This window comes from Loxodonta africana, chromosome 13 (genome assembly GCF_030014295.1).
Source record: "Loxodonta africana isolate mLoxAfr1 chromosome 13, mLoxAfr1.hap2, whole genome shotgun sequence".
Lineage (NCBI taxonomy): Eukaryota > Metazoa > Chordata > Mammalia > Proboscidea > Elephantidae > Loxodonta > Loxodonta africana.
Window position 1 is genome coordinate 85,303,966 of NC_087354.1, and position 17,709 is coordinate 85,321,674.

Below are 17,709 nucleotides of genomic sequence, written 5' to 3' on the forward strand. Positions count from 1 at the left end.
GCTTTTTAGTAAGTCTTGAAACAGGGCAATTTATGTTCTTCTACTTTGCTCTTCTTTTTCAGAATTATTTTGGCTACCCTACTTCCTTTGCTCTTCCATATGAATTTTGGAATCAGCTTGTCAATATCTACAAAATGTTTGCTTGGTTTTTGATTGGAAGTGCATTGATTTGATAGAACAAGTTGGGAAAAATCGACATCTTAGTGATATTGAGTCTTTCAATCAGTGAACATGGGATATGTCTCCATTTACTTAGACCTTTTTTGATTTCTTTTGTCAGTGTTTTGCAGCTTAATGCATATAATCTTGCACATATTTTGTTAGATTTACAACTAAGTACTTTGTTTTTGGTTGTCCTTGTTAGCTCCTGTTGAGTTGGCCCCCGACTCATAGCAACCCCATGTACAATGGAACAAAATGCAGCTGGGTCCTGCACCATACCCATGGCCAGTTGTGAACCAGACTGTTGTGATCCGTAGGGTTTTCACTGGCTGATTTTTGCAGGTAGATTGCCAGGCCTTTCTTCCTAGTCTGGCTTAGTCTGGAAGCTCCACTGAAACCTAGCAACATGTAATACTCCAGTGACAGACAAATGGTGGCTCCACATGGGGTTTGTGGTTAGACATGTTGATTTTCATGGGGTCACCATGAGTCAGAACTGACTTGACAGCAACTGGTTTAACTGGTATGTATCTGTTTGCAAGCCTGGAAGTCAGGGATGTCGTCTGGGCCAGAATGCAGATTTAGTATAGTCACACTTTTCAGGCATGAAAATAGAGAAGATAATAGGATTGAGGATTAAAGGCCTCTATAATTTCCAACAAATGATTAATCATGGCACTTGATGCTCTAAGTTTAAGAAGTTAGTCAAGGTAGACCTGAGTACCCTCATGATGAGGGGTTAACAAGAGCACTATAGTGTCAGAGAGCATGTGTTTAGATCCTGGCCCTAGGACCTCATGAAGTCTCTGTTATCCTAACATGTATAATAACAGTACTAACCTATTAGGGTTGTTGGAAGATTAAATAAGACAGTGTACCTGAAGCACACAGAACAGTATTTAGCACATAGCGAGCGCTCACTAGCTGTCAGCTATTATGATTATTAGTTGCCTAAATGAATTGCTACCAACAATCATGAAGATGGCATGAGACCATGCAATATTTTGTATATATAAGGGTGTCATGAGTCACAACTGACCCAATGCCAACTAACAACAACAATAAGTGAATTGCCTGGAGCCTATTGTGTGCATGCCTTGGAAAAAATCTTTACGGCTTTTAAGATCCTGGCATTTTCTGGTAATCACTGTTGCTTTTCACAATTAAAGCTGAGGTTCACAGACTACGAAAATTTTTCTTGCACAAGATATGCCCATGCCTTGGTGCTCCTTCTGCATAGATAAGGAACAATACGTAACATCTAAATTCCTTGCTAAAAGTGTTTTGTTTGCTTGTGTGATATTTTTAATATATGTTTGAAACATCTCCCAAATGAAGTAGGAGAGGTGTGACTGAAGATCACCATGAACCCACAGTTTCTTTCTGGAGGGAAAGAAGAAAAGTGGCCAGAACTTGTATGTATCCTTCCCCCTTCTCCTTCCAACCCTAATGGTTGCCTGGCCTTGCTCACAAAATTTACCCCCATGGTGTAGTCTGCCTCCAGCTTTTCATGAGTTGGCCTGACCCTGGACCCAGAGTCCTTTCAAAAAATCCCACTTTAGGTCAAGGACAGTTATTGTGCAGTAACAACTGGATGACCTGGACATTGCTTGGTACTTTGATGAGGAAAAGGGAGGGAGTTGAATCTCTTTCAGAAAGTCTTCGTTTTCTGCAGTTCCCATCTCACTGTGTTTAAAAGAAGATTGAAAGGGATGTCTTGCAGAGAAAGGGGAGCACTCCCCAATATTGGCAGGTACCAAGATAGAGACCCACAGGTAACTTTGCTTGTGACATAGTAGCGTAGACTATAGATGTGATATAATCAGGCCCTGGAGCTATATTTGTAGTCCTTTGAGATCTTTTGTAGCATATTCTCAAGAGAAAGCCAATTGGTCTGAGACTCAATACTAATGTTGCTGCTGCTATTTGCCCCAGAAATCCTGCAATGCTTAAGTGTTCACAAGTTTCAGTAGTTCTGCAGAGCTTGTATTAGGCTGGAGAAAGAATGTCTCGAAAGTGCATGCCTGGGGAGGGGGGTGGTTATCACCGTAAAGACGGATGAGTAGAAGAAATGCTTCAGGAAATTTTGCCCAAATCTCACTTGGTTAATCAGATTGTAACACTGCAACTAAGCTTGGGCGGTGGGCGTTGATAGGCATTGATAGGGTGGAGCATTGTTCTTTGACTGGTGCTGGGCCAGGGTGTGGCCAGATGGATTTGGTTTTAAAATCTGTTATGAATAATTTATATAGCTAGATAGGTAGGTAAAACAAAACAAAACAAAAAAACAAACCTATTGTCCTCGAGTTGATTCTGACTCATAGTGACCCTGTTGGGCAGAGCAGACCTGCCCTGTAGAGATTTCAAGGAGCACCTGGTGGATTTAAACTGCTGACCTTTTGGTTAGCAGCGGTAGCTAACTATACCGCCAAGGTTTTCAGACAGGTTGGTAGTTAACCCAGTACCCAGTGCCATTGAGTCGATTCCGACTCATAGTGACCCTATAGGACAGGGTAGAACTAGGTATCTTAAAAAACAAAAACAAACAAACAAAAAAAACCCCTGGAAGTTGCAAATGTCGCAAACATATTACTGTGAATTTTGAACATAATTAAATTCAGTCTGTCTAATGCATTCAATTTTAGTTATACATTTTTTATGTATAGTCTTTTGAGTGGTGTGTGTAGATTTACACATATTAATATCTAGAATCAATAATTTTGGCATTTAAAAAATGAGACAATAATACACAAATTAATAGATGAGCAATTATCTTTTGCTTTATGAAATGGATATAGTATAGCAAACTGGCAACAGATTAAGCGTTTATAAGTGTAAATTCTAGTTTTTCATTTATTCAATAAGAACAGAGGTGCCTTCATCCCCCAGGTTTAACACTTCTGAGAAGCAGCCCCTATGCTGTCCTGTGAAGCACTGGGAGCTCTCAGGAGGCTTAGCAAAGGGGAGATGCTGATCATCCAGGGCGAGGGACAGAACTGCTCATCTGGACAGAAAATTATTTCTATTTGAGCTTCTGGGCCATTTACAATAAGTCAATTAAAGCTTATTTTTAGTTCTCTGAATTCAAAATTCTGTATATAAAGTTAATTAGATAGGTTAATATATTTTTAAACTAAAATCATTCCTAGAAACCTGAGGAGCTCTACTAACACTACTGCTTTTGGGGAGAAGGGAGAGATGAAAAAGAGTATTTACTTTAATAATTCTGTTTTGAGTCACTGTTGTAATAATCTAGCAAGCAGGCTACTACTGCCCACATTTTACAAATATAGACACTAAGGCTCAGAGAGATTAAGTCCTTTCCTCAAGGTCCTCAAACTAATATATATGAGAATAGACTTTCAGATTCAGGACTGTCTGATGTCAGGTTCCAAGGTTTTTCCACTGTCACGCTGCCGTTACGAAACTGCATTTATTGATGCTACTGAAAATCTCACTTCTGACACAGTTTCACTGGAAACCCTGATGGTGTAGTGGTTTAGAGTTATGGCTGCTAACCAAAAGGTCAACAGTTCAAATCCACCAGTGGCTCCTTGGTAAATTCTATGAGGCAGTTCTACTCTGTCCTATAGGGTTGCTATGAGTTGGAATTGACTCGATGGCTGTGGTTGGGTTTTGGGTACTGAAAATGCAGATTACATTTTTTTCCCTGCAGCAGCGTTGACACAGTTCTATTAATCTAATCACTTCTAAGTCATTTCTTTTGTGTCAGTAGAGCCGTCTGTGAGGCACCTGGCCGGGTTTGGGTGGGCTTATGTTGGTCCTTTGGAGCCCTGGTGGCACATTGGTTAAGAACTCAGCTGCTAACCAAAAGATCGGCAAGTTCACTAGCCTGTCCTTGGAAACCCTATGGGGCAGTTCTACTCTGTTCTATAGGGTCTCTGTGAGTTGGAATCAACACAAAAGCAACGGGTACATTGGTCTTTGCCTTGATTCAATCATCTCTGGATTCTTACAGATGAGCTATGATGACACAGGTTCATTCCTTGTAGGTGAGGTAAGCACAAGGTGGAACTGAACTCTTTTAAATGTCTTACAGCACTTACCACCTGGTAATATTTATTTTACGTGGTAAGTAAAGTGTTTGTAGAAGAAAAACACCGAAGATGGCCAGGGCCAATTGTAACATGCCTCCCAAGAGCTTAGATGATTTTATTTTCTTCTGAGCCACTTCTCATGTGTTGTCTTTACCTAGTCCTGTACCATCCCATCCAAATTTCAGACTTTCTCTTTTCTTGCCATTTACTTGGGCTTTCTTCTTTCAGGTCTCTAACTTTATACATTTGCCACTTCATATTTAAGTTTTCCTTCTTCCACTCTCCTAAAAGCAGCTGGCTTTTCTCCTTCAACTCCTCTTCTTTACGTTCTTGTGTTGCAACATAAGGAATCTTCAGACAGTTAAAACTAAAATAACAATACAAAAAATAGCCTCATTTTTTTCTAAACCGGCCCTCAGTACGTTTCCCACGCCCTTGTTTGCCCTTCACTTCCTTTGCCTAATTTAGATTTGTAAGCTGAATGCATAGCACTTGTTTTTGTTTATGTATATTTAGTGCCTAGCACTAGTCTTGGATTTAACAAATATTAAATAATCAAGACTTCAGAATGATTATTAGTACTGGCATTTAAAAAATCACAGCTGGCCAAGAATAGTGCTTTTTTGCTCAGATGACCTCGTCTGATTTTGACATTCCTGCAGTAGACAGCTGTACTACAGTAAACTTGCATTTACCCTTGAATGCCACCTGGAGACCAGATCTGGGCATCACGGAGGCCGCTCCTCTTCTTTGAAACGCAGTCACAAATACCCTACTGCGTACTAGTTTGCTCCTGGATGGGATTTTAGTTGTTTACAATCACCGAAACACAAATGCAGAAATCTAGACACAATCTCATACGATGTTCTGCTACAGCAAAAATAAATCTCACTGGCTTAACTTTGGAGCCCTGGTGGTGCAGTGGTTAAGATCTATACCTGCTAACTGGAAGGTCGGCAGTTCGAATCCACCAGCTGCTCCTTGAAAGCCCCACAGGGCAGCTCTACTCCGTTCCATAGGGAATCGACTCAATGACAATGGATTTGGTTTGTTTTTTGCAGGGGGAGGGGTTAACTTTGCATGTTTGAAACTGAAGCTTTTTTCACTTTTGAATTACTAACTTGAGTGTTCAAGATATCCAGTATGGGCTTTAAATTTTTTGCTTTGAGGACTCTCAGTGGTTTGTGAGGAGCCCTGATAGTACAATAGTTAAGATCTCAGCTGCTAACCAAAAGGCTGGCAGTTTGAATACACCAGGCACTCCGTGGAAACCCTACGGGGGCAGTTCTACTCTGTCCTGTAGGGTGGCTATGGGTGGGAATCGACTCAATGACAATGGATTTAGTGGTTGTGGAGTGGTATTTACATTGTTAGTTTTCAAAATCAAGTCCTAAATTTTAACTATTTTTGGGTTTTAAAGGAATTTAACTTGTGTATCTTACTTAAACCCCTCCCCTTAAATTTGGTTTCAGATGACAGTTCTGTATGGCAATTCATAAAAATAACTGCCAAACACTAGGCAACAATAGAAGGAATTGACGGCGGATCAAAAGTTTAACAATGCATTTCCTTTCAGAAATGTCAGCACCAGCTTTCTCACAATAAGGACAATAAAGAAGATCGTGCTCTCCCACTGGCCCCATACTTCAAACGCAAACAAATCAATGGAAGCCGTTACGTCAGTGTGACGACTGATGCTACAGCGTAAGTGAACAGAACAGTTTTGTTAGCTTGTACATTATTTGATTTACATATTTATTTAATATCCAGGGCAGAACCAAGGTAATGGTAATGATAGATCAGGGGAGAATGGTTTTCTTTTTCTAGAGTCAGCTTCGAAATACAAAAACATCTACGTGACCCCTACATGGGTATAGTTCTTACCCACGTGGCGACATCAACTCTGCGTTCATTATGACTGCTGTAAGAGCAAACCTGAGAGTCTGATCCTAACTGTGCTTTTTTTGTTGTTGTTGTTTTCTAACTGTGCTTTTGATATACTTCATGTAACTTTTTTCATGTGCTCCGTCCTATGAACACACTGTATCTTTTCCTGGATGCCGGTAACTGCATTCCCCATCAGGGACTCTCTGGAATGCCATTTGCAGGTGAATACAGTATTTCCTAGTGGAGTGTGCTCATGCAGAATGATACAGTGCCTGAATTACAGTCTTCTACTCTTTTTTTAGTGGGTTACTGTCTTGAGATTTTTACTGACTTGATTAGGGAGCAAAAGTAACTGTAAAACAATGTTTTTTTGGGGGAGGGGGCATTTGTGAGGAATATCTTTAATGGAATGCAACCTCCCTCAGCTTTAAACCTTGCCTTCACCAAAGGGTTGTAACAACCCAAGAAATGGTAACCTAAGGAAGCTCTTGTTTTAGTAGAGTAGGGCAGCTTCATGGATCCTTTCCATCTCCCTTGCCCTCTTCCTAGGTGAGGTGAGTAAATTAAGCCAGTGCCTGGCACATGAAGCAAACTCCCACAAGGAGAGGGAAGGGACTGTGTTTGTCTTATTCCCCATTGGTATTCCAATCATGGCGATCAGGGCCTGGCAAGTAGTAAGTACACAATAAATATTTATTGACTCCTTGAACAGTAGGCACGCAATATGTTGTTTGAACAAAATGACTTTGGATACATCAATTCCAAAACTTGAGTAGTAGCTGAACTTGCAAGCATTTGTGTACATGTGTGTGTCTTGAATTGTTTTACCTCCCCTTTAAAGATGACTCTAAGCACCTGATGTACATGATATATTTAGAGATGTACCAGATATTACAGTTGAAAAGATCAAGGCTTTTAAAATTACAAGTAGAATGGTATTAAGGCCAGAACTTGATATGTGTTCCAGACCTATGACCCAGTACTCTGTCTCTTTACCTATCCCCTAAGGATTTTTCTAGATAGTATGATGGTGGTAGAGACAGAACGAAGAAATTCTCATTTTCTATGTTCCTTTATGGAGCAGAATGTTAGATGGCTTACTTTGACTATGATTTGTCGAAAAGTTAGGCTTATGTTAATTGGCAGAACTGTGTCTATTCTGTCTTCCATGTTGTACCTAGCACATTGTTGGTGCTCCCATGTTAACTATTAATAAAACAGCAATGCATGCCAAGTATCAGATGCCCCAAATGATAGGTGGGAATAAGCATTATGTAGATAAGTTGATTATAAATAGTGGGAAATTAGCTTTAATTCAAGTTAAATGATAGCTTGGAAGTTGGTGGGTGAGTAAGTCATTTTGTTGGTGGATAAGACATACTATTATGCCTTACCTGCAGTCATTGGTACAATTCAGCATCACAGGAGAGCACTGGGAGAAAAAAAAGAGCTAAGTTTGCATCTGGAATTCACAACTTTCTGGCTATGTGTTCTGGGCGAGAGGGGTCACTGCTCAGTGCCCCTGCTTTGGAGGACCCTGCAGTAGCCCCCCATAGGCTCACCTTTCCCTTTGGGGCAAGGATTCCCATGCTTTCTGGGCACCCAGGACTCTGGTGCCACCTCCAGGCCTGATCTTCAAAGGGTACCTTGGCCTGAGGAATGGCTACTCTGTTTGATTTTATGAGGAGTGTGATGTAGTTTGGATGTGCAGGCTGGGGTGTCCCCAAGCGTGTGAGTCTTTCTGTGTAGGAATGGAGCTGAGATGTGGCGTGAGTTGCAGGCAAGAAGTGAGCACTCCCGTACCACCATGTTCCAGTTAATTTGTAGCTTTAATAATTTATCACAGGGTAAATCAGTCTCCATTTGTTAGCTTGCTCTGGAAGCTTCCAAAGTTAAAGGCAGGCCTAGAACTAGGGCAAGTCACTTAGCCTAATGTAGCTGCAGTTTCCTCATCTGTAAACAGGATGATAATAACTGTCCTACTAACCTCAAAGTGTTGGGATGATGAGAATGATCTTAAAACAATTACTGTTTGTTGAGTACATACTATGGCCTAAGAATAGTGCGAGGCATTTTGCATTTATTAAGTCCTCACAAGTCTTCAGGGTGTGTGTTTTTTACAGAGGAGGAAATAGGCTCAGAAAGGTTAAGTTTCTCTCTCAGGCTCGCCTCTCCCACCAGGGAGATAATGGGGGTACATGTGAGATAATGTAAAACATCTCAGACGCATGCGAGGTCACATAGTTATAAATTCATTTGTTTGTTCAGTGCACATTTGTTGAGTACTTACTGGGAGTTGAGGATCAGCAGTGAACAAAAGAGAAAATCATTGCCTTCAGAAGCTTACATTATATTGAAGGGAAATGAACAATAAATAAAATAAATGACTAAAATATACAGTAGTATGTTAGATGGTGGTAAATGAAGCAGAGAAGTAGAACTTGTGGAGATACAGAGAAGGTGACATTTGAATAAATACAGGTATGAAGAAGGCGAGGGAACACCTTTCCAGTTTTTGTGGTGGTGGGGATAAGTCAAACAGAGGAACAGATGGAAAAGCCATGAGACTAGAGTTCACCTCCTGTGTTCCAGAAATAGCGTGGAGGTCAGTGTGGCCTAGACCATGAGGCGGGAGCTATTCGTAGGTCCTTTATTAAGGATTCTGGTTTTTACCTCAAATGAGATGGGAGCTAGTGGATAGTTTTGAGCAGAAGTGTGACTTGAGCTGGAATAAAAAGGATCACTCTGCCTGCTGTTTTGAATGGGCAGAAAGAGGAAGAACAAGTTATCGGAAAGTCCAGACAAATGATGATGCTGGCTTGGACTAGGGTCATGGCTGTAGAGGTGGTAGGTGGAGGTTAGGTTCCAGATATGGTACTTTGAAGGTTGAACTGACAGGTTTTATTGATTCTTATGTGGTTTGAGAGAAACAAAGGAGTCAAGGATTCCAAGGTTTTTCATCTGGGCAATGAGAAGGGTGTAGGTGGCATTAACTGGGATGGAGATGTGGGTGGAGCCTGGTTTGTACATGTTAATTCTGAGATGTCTAGTAGACACCAGGTGGATATGTCAGGTACATGTTTTATCTACTTCTTTAGGTTTGAATTCTGCTGTCTCTCTCTCTTTATGGAGAAGTAATGGCATTTCTCCATGTTCCTTTGCTTTCAAGGTGGTGGTCTATGTAGCAGGGAGTTTGATGGTGGGGCTCAATCAAGAGGTGAAAGATGAAACAGGGGGAAGCAGTTTTAGCAAGAGTAACAGAAAAAGGTTTACAGATAAAATTCGTAACTCAGATTCAGTTTCACAAGGTTGGAAAGGGACAGTCCCTTTTCTAGGAGGCCACACACCCAGTACCACAGAGGTGACTTAAGGACCCCACAATGTTTACCGACAAGTGTTTAAAATAAGCTTAGATATTAAAAACAAGCATGCTCGAAAATCTGAAAAAGGTTTAATATTGGCTCACAAATAAAATTCCCCTAGAAGTATAGTATCCATACAGAGATTAAAACAAAACACAGAAGAACTTGTTTGGGGGGTGAGGGAGGAAACAAAAATAAAAGCCTGGCATCAGAACAGCAAAGAGCCCCTTTTGGTAGTCTAGCAGTGCGTTTGTATTTGTGCTGACCTTAGGCTCCAGGACTTGGCTCCGGGCAGGGGAGGGAGAGAGAGGGGAAAATCAAGCGGCAGGAGCGGTCATGCCTTAAAGGGCGATGCTCTGTTCTGAGGTCTGGAGAGAGTTTGTTCTGCCCTAGGCAAATCCAGATCTGCCAATAAGTGTTTCCAATCTTGTCACAGAACTTGCCGTCCTGGTCTCTGCAGAACGACTGATCACCTCCAATCTGTGAGTGTCTGCCTGTCTGGGGGTGGCCTTGACTCTGACATTGAAACAGGCACGTTTCCACTCCCTTATTTTCGTGGTCATTTAGGTGTTCTGAAGGTGCGAAAGTGACCACAGAAGGCAGGAGAGGAACGCTTTCCCTTCAAGTTACAAATAACCACAATAAAGCAACTCAGAGCCGATTCCTGGGTTCGAAAGGTATTCCCAATTCGGCCCAAGCGAGCGGCCAGACTTCTGCTTTGGGCCGACTTTCGGCCCCCTGGGCCGCGGCCTGGCGCCATAGGGAGTCTGAGAGGCGACCCACGCCGCTGGGTCTCCCAGGAGCGGGCGCGGCGTGCGGGAAATGTGGCGGACGACGAGAGACAAGGTTGGGGCAGAAAGGGTGGGGAAGGGGGTTCAGAGAGGAGAGTCCTGAGCCTCTCGCCCGGGCACCAGGACTCGAGCCGCTTCCTCCCGGCCGGGCCTCACCCGGCCTGGCCAGCTCCGCCCAGAGCGCTACGCCCCCTTGGCGACCCGAGCGCCGGGCTCACCTGGTGGCGCCCCCAGGTGCAGCGAAGGCGGCGAGGGCGCGGCTCGCGGGCGGTGCGGAGCAGGGGGCGGGGCCAGCGCTAAGGGCCGCCCCGGCCCCATGACGCGGCGGCCGCCGACTGGCCTGCGCCCTGTCACTCACTCCTCACCATGGTTGCAGCACAAAGCAACAAGCCCCGGAGGCCGCTTCCTCCCTGAGGAGCGGTCGGGCGGCGGCGGAGGCGCAGGAGGAAGAGGCGGAGGAAGAGGAGGGGAGTCTCCGCTTCCCAAACACTCGCCGGGGGCGCCGAGCGCGGCTCTCCCGCTTGATCGCCGGACGCCGCCGTCGGGAGTCCGGACTGGGCGCCCGCGGCCCCTTCCCTTCGCTTCCCGCCCCGCGCCGCCGAGGAACAAAGTTGCTCGGAGCGACTGGGCCGGACGCGCAGCCCGGCGGCTGCTCTGGCCGCGGCGGCGCCGGCGCGGGCCCCGGGGCAGCCCCGCTCCGGGCGCGCCGATGGGGGGAGGCGGCGGCGGCGGAGCCCTCGGCGGCGGCCGGAGCAGCGGCGGCGGCGGCGGCGCGGAGGCCCGAGGGGATGCAGCAGCAGTCGGGAGGGACGGCCGAGCCCAGTAGACGGAGCGCCGGCGCGGCGACGGCGGCCGAGCCCATTAGGCTTCGCAGCGCCCGGACCTGAGCGAGACCCACCCGGCCCTTTCTCCCGGCCGGCGACCGCGCCGCGCCAGCGCCGAGCGTTTGCCGAGACCCCTGGGCGGCGCCGCCAGCCTCGCAGGGGAGGGGGCGACCCCCGCGCGGGAGGGAGCGGAGGCCCCGCCCGCCTGCAGCCCTCCCTCTCGGCGCTGCGCTCCTAAAAAAAATAGCGCCCTAAAAATAACTCGGCCCGCCGGGGCCAGGAGGAGCCGCCGCCGGCCCCCGAGCGCGGCCGGGGAAGGCGTGTCGAGCGGGGGCCGGAAGGGAGTCGGAGCGCGAGGAAGCCTCCCCGGAGTCGCGGCGAGGAAGAGGAGGAGGAGGAGGAGGAGGAGTTCCCGACCGCCTAGCGCGCGGCAGGCTCCTGCCGCAGGGACCCCCAGCCGCCCGTCCCGGGAGCTGCGCGCCCCGGCGACCAGGCGCGGCCTCGCGCTCGCGCCCGGAGCCCTGCGCCCGGAGCCCCGCGCCCGGAGCCCCGCGCCCGGCCGCCGCGGTTTGGCGTAGTAGCCTGGGGCGGGCAGGCGGAGCGCGCAGGGCGGAGGCATTGGCTGCGCTGGGCCGGGAGGAGGCCCACGAGGGTGCGGAGCGGCCCCGGCCGGGCCCGCGGGGGGAGATGGCGTCCTACGTGGATAACAGCTTCCGCCAGGCCGTGATGAAGAACCCCGCCGAGAGGAGTGCCCAGGTGAGACCCGGCCTCGGCCGCCCGCCCTTGGCTTATTTGTGCTCCCTGGCTGTTCCCTTCAGCCTTTCCCCTTCCTGACACAGTTCGCCCCTTGTACCCCGCTGCTCCTCCCACCCCCGAGTCTCTGTCCCCGGCTCGCCTTCGTTTGTTTTTTCTTCTCGTCGATCTTCCCCTCCTTTTCTCTCTCCTCTGCATTACTGACCTTCCTCCTCCGCCCAGCGGAGGAGGGAATTCTCTCTTCATTAACTTCCCCCTTCCCACTCGCGCTCGGGGGACCTCTGAACCCTAAGGCGTCTCTCCACCCCTCTGCCAGCGACTTCTGCCACCCCGGCTGCGGGCACCGTTCCCCTCCTTCAGAGTTTAGTGGTTTTTGAAAAGGTGTAGAAGGAAACTTGTATGGTTCTGCGAAAGACAAATCCGTGTTGGCCCTCTAAAGTCAAACATTGAAATGTTTATGTACTCACTATTTTGCTTTCTTTTTTTTTGAAAAAGGAATGCTGTCTTTCATTGAAGGAAAGAAAGTTGAATAGGTAGGCTAGTGCTTTTAGTTTAAATTGCAGAAATAGCTGCAGAGCAGGCGTATTCAGATACACCCCACGGGAAGGGCACCCTGTGGATTCTTTTGGTGTTGCACGACCTTGTCAAAATTAGATAAGTCTGTTAACCTTTACGCATTTATCTTCAGACTTATTTTTCTTTCACTTGAAACGGAGGAATGGCTGATGTGGTTGGATTTGGTTGTCTCAAGTCGGATTTGAGAGGGAGAACTTGTATAAAAATGTGGTGGTTTGATTTTGCTTTGATTTTAGTTGCTGACTGGATAATGACGCATGTTCCTGAGCATTGGAATGGTGACTACTGGGGATCCTGCAGCCAGCCCTCTTAAGACAAATAAGTCCTCCTGATCCTTGGGACCATCAGACATTTAGGAGCTAATGCTTTTCAAAGAGTTGTTTGGCTTATTAGATGTTGGAGGCCATCTGTTCAAACCCAAATGTACTTGTTCTTGGATGTTGATTATTAATGTGAGGAGAACAGAATAAAATCGAATCTCACACTGGCTGTCTTTGGACCAGCCCCAGGAATGGCACCTGGTACTGTTTTTTGATTTTTCCTTTTCCCCGATGAAGGGTCGTGGATAGACTGCACATATTTACTGAACATGTGGAAGCTGGGCTGTAATTTTACAAAAAAAATTTCATTTCACACCTCTCTCCAATTATTTTGGAGGACTATTTTATGTGAACAGAGAGTGTCCAGCTTTGAGCTTGTCCCCGGGCTGCGCACCGCCTTTCGTATGCCTTCCTCCGTTATATTTTAAAATTGTCCGTTGCAGTAGAGCCTTCTGCATCTAAAAGTGCACGTTTCCAGCCGCAGTGTGATGGAAAAGTAGAGTTCAGTGAGATATTTCAGTTCGTTTCAGGAATGCTGTTTGAAATGCCAAGTGAAATCACACATGCAGAGAATAGTAGAACCTAGCAAGGCAGGCCAGAAAATGAAGTCCAAGGCCTTTCGCGGACATTAGAGGGAAGGAAAGTGTGCGTTTTGTTGATTATTTAGAAGAATGGCAGTGACCAAAACCTGCCGTCAGGTGGAGGGTGGGTCATCAAACAAGTCTGGGAGAGACAAACCTCTGCTGTGATGGCATGAGGATTGTGCCACTAAATGAACTGTTAAAACTTTTCCTGTTCTCCTGCCAGTTGTGTAGACAGAGTAAAAACTGACCCAGCACAGAACTTAGCGTCAGTCAAAAATAAGTGGACCGGTTACTGCTAACGCCAGCACGTGACGGCTGCATTGACCATCTGAAACTATCACATTTTCCCACCAAATCTTCATAGAGCAAGTAAATCTTAGAGGAGCCTTCCACATGTTTTGAGCAGTCTTCCTTCTTAGCCCTGTTAACCTAGATGTTCATTTTGTTATTACTGATGCAACCGCCATGCTTGTTTACACTTTAAAGAGAAGGTAGTGAATGTTTTCTGTCTTAACCTGGCTTGTCAAAAATAGTTGGTATTTTTAAAAGGTTGAAATTTACTAAAAAGTAAGAAAATGTTTTAGCAGAAGGTGCTTTTTATTTTACATTGAGTGCTTTGTTAATTCAGGGTCTGGAAGTTTTCCTGTTCTATATTTTTCTTAGGAAAGTTAGAAATTTTGTAATGTAGGAAAAGCAGACTTACTGAATTAGTTTGATTTGAACAGAAGGACGTTAATTAGCAAGGTTTTGCTGTTGTGTCTCCTGTCTCCAAGGATAGACTCAGTAAAGGAGTTTGATTGTGATTACAGCAGAAAGAGAGGTGCTTTAAGGAAACGACTAGAGGAAAATAGATCTTTGTTAAATTTAGTTTTTTCTTTCTTTTGTGTTTTTTTTTTTTTTTTTTAATCCTGTCAGTACAGCTCTCCACAACTCTGTGAAGACAAAGTTTTGTATTTAGGTCAATCAGTTGCGTGGAAGTAAACGTGATGTGAGCAGTGTAATCTAAGAAGCTGGCTAGGAGAGAACCTGGGGGTGGGGTGAGGGAGGAGAGCCTTAGCGTAAACAGGAGACCTGGATAATTAGGGAGCTTTTCATGTCCACCTGGAAAACGTGATCCCTAAACACTTTCTATTTAGGCATGTCATTAGATTGCGGGAATGGTAAGGAGAAGTAAAAATGTCACCTGATTTTTTAACCAAATCATGTGTATTTATGTTCAAGGAGTTGCCACTGTTTCACCTGATATTCTGAAAGCTGGCGGCGGGGATGGGAGGGGGGAAGGCTTCTTGAATCCAGTGTGCATCCCATATTGTGTGCCTGCAGCCTGGCTAAGTTCTAGTTCACCAGACACTGAATTCTAAATAACAAACCCCTTTGAAAATAATGAAACTAACATGTACGTTGGTATTTTTCAGTGGGTCTGCGTTGGAAAACAGAACTCTTAAGTAATTGATTTATTTAACTCTTTGGGTTTATGTCTTTAATCGCTTTAATGGGAAGCTTGATCACCAAAGCAATTTAATGAAGTAAAAGAGGTAAATAAATTACAAACAGCTTTCTCCCCCAAGGTTTTATACAATAAAATTATTTTTCTAAGCCATTTTATTAACTTGTTGAGTTCAGACCATTTGAAATTGATTTTGCAGAGTGTTTAAATCCATAATTTATTTTGATTTTTCAGGTGAAACATCCATTTTAGATTTGTTTCCCTCTACTCTGAAACCCTAATTTAATGTGCTTTTTAACTGGTTGTAAAAGTTACTTCTTTAAAATAGTATGTGTGAAGCTGCTTCCCAGCCATTCCTGCCTACTTAATAGTCTTACTTTGTCTTTCACTATTGAGGAAAATTTTTGGCTGTTAAATCTTTTGATTTAGTTGCTCACTCATGAATTCGTCAGAGTAGAGTTTATAACAGAGTACAAGATTTAATTCATTACAGAGTCATTCAGTAGAATATGTCTTATGTCACCAGGAGAGGGCTGAAAAAATAGCTTTAGCCCAGAGAACTTTAAATTATGAGAATCTGCACTAAAGAGTATATCTGGCAATTAATTAACTCTCAAATATAGCAGAATAATCCTATTACAGTTGAATTTTCCATTTAAGCTTTTTTTTAGCATTGTTTATGAGCAGACTCCTTTTCATTTGACATCTTGTCCTTTGATTATATTGGATCTCAGGGCAGAGCCAGCAGGGCGCTGTAGACAAAGCACCATGCAGTCCCTCTGCAGCAAAACCCAAAAAACTGAGGAGAACAGATACAAATGTCGATCCTGATGATACCATATCTCGTTTTTGGACTTCAAATAATAAATATCTGTTAAGTAGTTTATGTTCATAAAACACAACTAAACTATCTGTGTGCATTCTGAGAAGTGTATTTCACAAGGAAATAAGATTGGCCAGAAGCATTTAACTTTTGTAATAGTGACATCTGAATTTGTAGGTTAAAAAATGCCCATTTATAGATTTGGACAAGTAAGTACTTAAATTTATGGTAAAAAATTATTTACATTCTTGTGTAATATTGGAGCTCAGTTGCCTTGAAATAACCTTTTAAGCATTTAGTAATTAACAATTCCATAATTAGCTCTGCATATCTTGGCTGTGATTCAAAATGAAATCTCTACAACTGTGGTACTGTGTGTAGATACTGGTTTAACACAGTGGTTCCCAGACCCTGGTCTTTCATAGAACAGTTAAAATAAATAAATAAAAAGGAAAGGACCACCTGGTTGCTAACTTTGTTTTTATTCTCAAGAAAGATCATAAAAAGAAAAAAAAAAAAAACCAGTTATAACCTCTTGTCTTAGGCTGGAATCTCTAGATGAGCAAAACCAGTGAAGCGTATACACACACACACACACACACACATTTTTATGTATATACAGATGTATATGTGTATATGTATAGGTATATGTAGAGATTATGTGTGTATGTATATATATAAAAAACTAAACCCAAACTCACTGCCTTTGAGTCTATTCTGACTCATAGTCACCCGGTAGGACAGGGTAGAACTGCCACATACGGTTTCCAGGGAGTGGCAGTTGGATTCAAACTGCTGACCTTTTGGTTAGCAGCGGAGCTCTTAACCACTGTGCAACCAGGACTCTGTATATATACATACATGTATATATTTAAAAAAAAAAAAGTTTTTTTATTTTTTATTTTCATATACACGTGTATATATCGAGAGAGAGAGAGAGACATGGGGCGAGAGCGGGTTGTGTGTGCTAGATTTATGTCAAGAATATGGCTCACATAGTTTTGGAGGCTGGCAAGTTCCAAATCTGTGGGTGAAACATCAGGCTGGAGGCTTCTCCTGACTCACATGGTTTCAGGGGCTGACGAACCCCAAATCTGCAGGTCAGATGGCAGGCTGCTGGCTCATATCCCAAGAACAGGAGGTCAGAGTATGATGAGATGGATGCAGGATCCAGAGAGAGAGAGAGGGAGGGTGAGATTTTCCAGAACATCTGTATATGTTGGATTCAGGCCACACCCCCAGGGAAATTACCCTTTCATCTGCTTGGCTGCTCATATCAGATCACAAAATGGAAGATGATTACATAATATATGCCAAACCACAGAGACTCACGGCCTAGCCAAGTTGACACATAACCTTAACCATCACAGTACACCCCTTGTCAATTTGGTACCTGTATACATCTCCTTAAACCATATATAATCTGTAAATAAAGACAATTATAAAGTGATACTCGTGCCTAACTTGATATTACTAATGTGCGTATAACTGAAAACACACAAGCCCTGTGTGTATCTTATATTTTATAGTAAGCAATGGAATAAGAGGGGAAGAAAAGAAAGATATTTGTTATATATATACACATATATATATGTGTGTAATTCTGTAATTAAAACAAGGAGGAAATACACTTTCTCCTTGTTGACTATATTGTCATCTGAGATTTTGCTTTTACAACAGTAGTGAAAAATCTACTGTTTTACACATACACGACATACATGTGGCAGCAATGAATGCTGAGGTGCGAGGTGAAAGAAATGCTGGCTTTGATGGTTAAGGTTATGTGTCAGCTTGGCTGGGCCCTGATTCTCAGTGGTTTGACAGTTATGTAATGATGTAATTTGGCAGCTGGATATAATGTAACTTGCCAGTTATGTAATGATGTAATTTGGCAGTTACTTATATAATGATATAGTCATCCTCTGTTTTGTGATCTGATGTGGTCCTCCTCCATTTTCACCTAACACCAGTTTCGGATAATGACCTGGTCTTTGGAACTTAACCATGTCAATAAGTGAGGAGAGGGCATACTAAAAACAATTACAGTCTTTGTTTCTTCCTGCAGCTGGTTGTGTGGTCGTAGTCGGTATTTAGAACTGCCTTCTTCCACCACCCTTTGCCC

The 17,709-nt window shown here is 44.1% G+C and overlaps 1 protein-coding gene across 12 annotated transcripts in view; it reads left to right on the top strand.

The window, feature by feature from the left end:
* The first annotated feature begins 11,680 nt into the window (after window positions 1–11,680).
* The window catches only part of RAPGEF2 (Rap guanine nucleotide exchange factor 2), a 316,637-nt gene continuing 310,608 nt past the window's right edge, over window positions 11,681–17,709 (top strand). For 7 of the 12 annotated variants that reach the window (XM_023558460.2, XM_023558463.2, XM_023558464.2 and 4 more), the window contains exon 1: window positions 11,681–11,840. In XM_023558460.2, the coding sequence (XP_023414228.2) occupies window positions 11,772–11,840 (69 nt within the window). In that variant the 5' untranslated portion in view covers window positions 11,681–11,771. The remainder of the gene's footprint in view (window positions 11,841–17,709) is intronic. The other 5 variants (XM_023558466.2, XM_010598136.3, XM_010598139.3 and 2 more) reach the window with 1 other exon arrangement.